The 2,797-nt window shown below is 40.2% G+C and overlaps 1 protein-coding gene across 1 annotated transcript in view; it reads right to left on the reverse strand.

Annotated features, from left to right (window-relative positions):
- Nucleotides 1–1,007: 1,007 nt before the first annotated feature.
- LOC107292519 (complement factor H-like) overlaps nt 1,008–2,797 on the reverse strand; it is a 10,500-nt gene continuing 8,710 nt past the window's right edge. Inside the window, exons 4-5 of the mRNA XM_015821616.1 lie at nt 2,140–2,322; nt 1,008–1,128 (exon numbers count right to left, since the gene is read on the reverse strand). Of these exons, the coding sequence (XP_015677102.1) occupies nt 1,115–1,128; nt 2,140–2,322 (197 nt within the window). The 3' untranslated portion in view covers nt 1,008–1,114. The remainder of the gene's footprint in view (nt 1,129–2,139; nt 2,323–2,797) is intronic.

Here is a 2,797-nt window from a genome sequence, read left to right on the forward strand (position 1 = left end):
CTGGAGCCATCGGGAAGGGCCGTTGGGGAGGCCGTTGGGGAGGGCCACCGGAGCCACCGGAGCCACCGAGGAGGACCGCTGGGGCCGCCGGCGAGGGCCGCTGGAGGGGGCCGCTGGAGCCATCGGGAAGGGCCGTTGGGGAGGCCGTTGGGGAGGGCCACCGGAGCCACCAAAGAGAACCGCCGGGGCCGAACGGGCCATCGAAGGGGCCGAGGAGGCCGCCGAAGGGGCCGCCACGGCCGGGAAAGACCGGGAAGGCCAGCCAGACACATACCCGGTCAACATGGAGTCCCCGCGTCCCCGCGTCTCCTCGTGCACCGAGTCCCGATCCCGGGAGAGAGAGTCACCCAGGGAAGGGTCTCCGGACCTCCGGGGACCTCTAAATCGCCCCTCTGCTGTCTTTTCGAGCTCCGCTGCTACGGAGCTACCCGGAGCCGCCCGCCATCTTCAGGCATGTATATATGGATGTACTCATGAGTCAGACATGATTGACAGGGAAACCTTTATCTTTATATAAATTTAGATCATCACACATGACAGTGAATGTTCCCTGTGAATAAAAGTGTTGTGAAAGAGCTATTTAGGCATACGCCATGATGAAACCATTGAACTCAATCAGGATCAGAACATCTATTCATCTTAGCTAATATCTGGGAGAATTTACATATTTTTAGGAAATAAAAAATGAAAATCATTTTTGCAGATGAATTTTATTCATTTAATGAACTTAACACTTCTTCATTCTAAAATATCAATTTCAATCTTCCATTGTCACTGATTTAAGAAGGGCTAATGATTGGTAATTCTCATTAATCAAATGTTTTGGCTAAAATTTATACATTGTTACATTATTGAAAAATGTATATCACATATAATAGTTAAAGATGGCCTATATATTTGTTGAAAATTGCATTACCATTTTACCAATAATAATAAGTACTAAAATGCAGCTTTTAGAAAGTAGACTTTTATCTTCAAGATCCATAGTCAACAGTTGCAGACAATCCAGAGTTCGTGGATTGAACAAACACAATGAAGCTTCATGTAGGGTTATTAAAGAAAATTATTCGTGATTACTGACGTCCACATGCTGGTTAAAATGGGCTGCTGTCATTCATTGTCTGAGGCCTACAAAATAAAATGTGAGCTTGCAAGTTATATTTTAAAGAACTATTTCTTATATCTCTTTCTCTGTAGCAGACTGCACCCTAGATAATTTTACATTATTAAATTGATTCCACACATGGGTAATATGGCTGAAATATCCGACATGATTATCGCTGTACATTAAACCAAGTGGCCAAAATGGAGATTTTTTTCTAGAATAGATTGTAGAGCATTCTGTTAGTAAGCAATTCTTTCCTCCTTTTCTTCCTCTGCAAAATCACTGTTGATAACAATAAAAGTTTAAGTGTTTTACAAATGTTGAGACTAATCAGGATTTGTTTTATATTTTAGGATCTAAATTCTGGCAGGCAGAGGAGACCAGAAGCATAACGTTTAAGATGAGTAGGAAAACTGGACTGAATCCAAATTTACATTTCCTCAGAGTAGACCTTCTCAGAAATCCATTGGGTAAATTGGACAAGTCATCACTAAACAAAATGTCTTTGATTGCAACCCAAGAATTTTATAGTGAAAAATTCAGGCTGATTCAGATCAAACGTGCTGCACTGTGGCCATTGAAATCAGTGAGAATATCCCCCTGAGGATAAATTAGAGTTTCTCCTCACTTCAGCACCAGAAGAGAGGAATCTGCCAGGATTCAGAAAAAAATGAAATGAGGGCAGCTATTTGAATCTCTCTAACCCAATCCTCATTGTTTTTAAATACATCACTTACCACAGTCATAGACACTTCCTCTCTGTTGTTCTGAATGAAAGGAAAATTATTTAAATCATGGAATCCCTAAGGATTTCCTTGGCTTAGAACAATTGCAGAAAGCAAGGTTGGTTTAGAATGAGAATAACATAGAAATGTTATCATTACTACTGCTTGGTATACTAATCTCCTTCCACCATTATTATTTCATAAATAATCACTCATTGTCAATAAAGCAATTCATCCTTCATTAACAATAAAGCAATTTCTGCACTAGAAAGAAACCAAATACAAAGAAACTAAAAAAAAACTGCTTACCTCCACACAGAGCAGGGGGGTTCCAACCATTAGCAGTACATTTAGAAATTTTGCGGGGGAGTCTCATAACTTTAAAAAATTTATTTCTACGACAGAATATCGTAATTTCATCATTGTACATGTATTGAGATCGGCTAGGTTGAATGTAGCCTTTCCTCACTTCTGGAGGGGGACACTGAATTTCTACAGAGAAATATGAATAGAGAAACATAGTCAATAAGTCACTACCTATGAGACTAATGCATTGCAAAATGAGGAGAGATCCTCATGCTATAAATCAGGGGTAGTCAACCTTGGCTCTTTTATGACTCGTGGACTTCAACTCCCAGAATTCCTGAGCCAGCTTAGCTTAGCTGGCTCAGGAATTCTGGGAATTGAAGTCCACAAGTCATAAAAGAGCCAAGGTTGACTACCCCTGCTATAAACCTTAAAGTGAACCTATAGAATTTAATTTGTTTTATGATTTTTTTTTCAATTTGCTTTGGGACCTTTATCTGACTTATCCTGCCTTTATTGCTTTATAAGTAATTAAAAGTGGCAAAAACATAATACTATTTCATCCTATTTTAACCTCAAAACAACCATATGATGTAGGTTGAGCTGAGATAGACTGATTGCCCAAAAGTCACGCAGCTGACTTACATTATGGCATAATCTT

This window comes from Protobothrops mucrosquamatus, unplaced genomic scaffold (assembly GCF_001527695.2).
Source record: "Protobothrops mucrosquamatus isolate PMUCROS unplaced genomic scaffold, P.Mucros_1.0 scaffold1365, whole genome shotgun sequence".
Lineage (NCBI taxonomy): Eukaryota > Metazoa > Chordata > Lepidosauria > Squamata > Viperidae > Protobothrops > Protobothrops mucrosquamatus.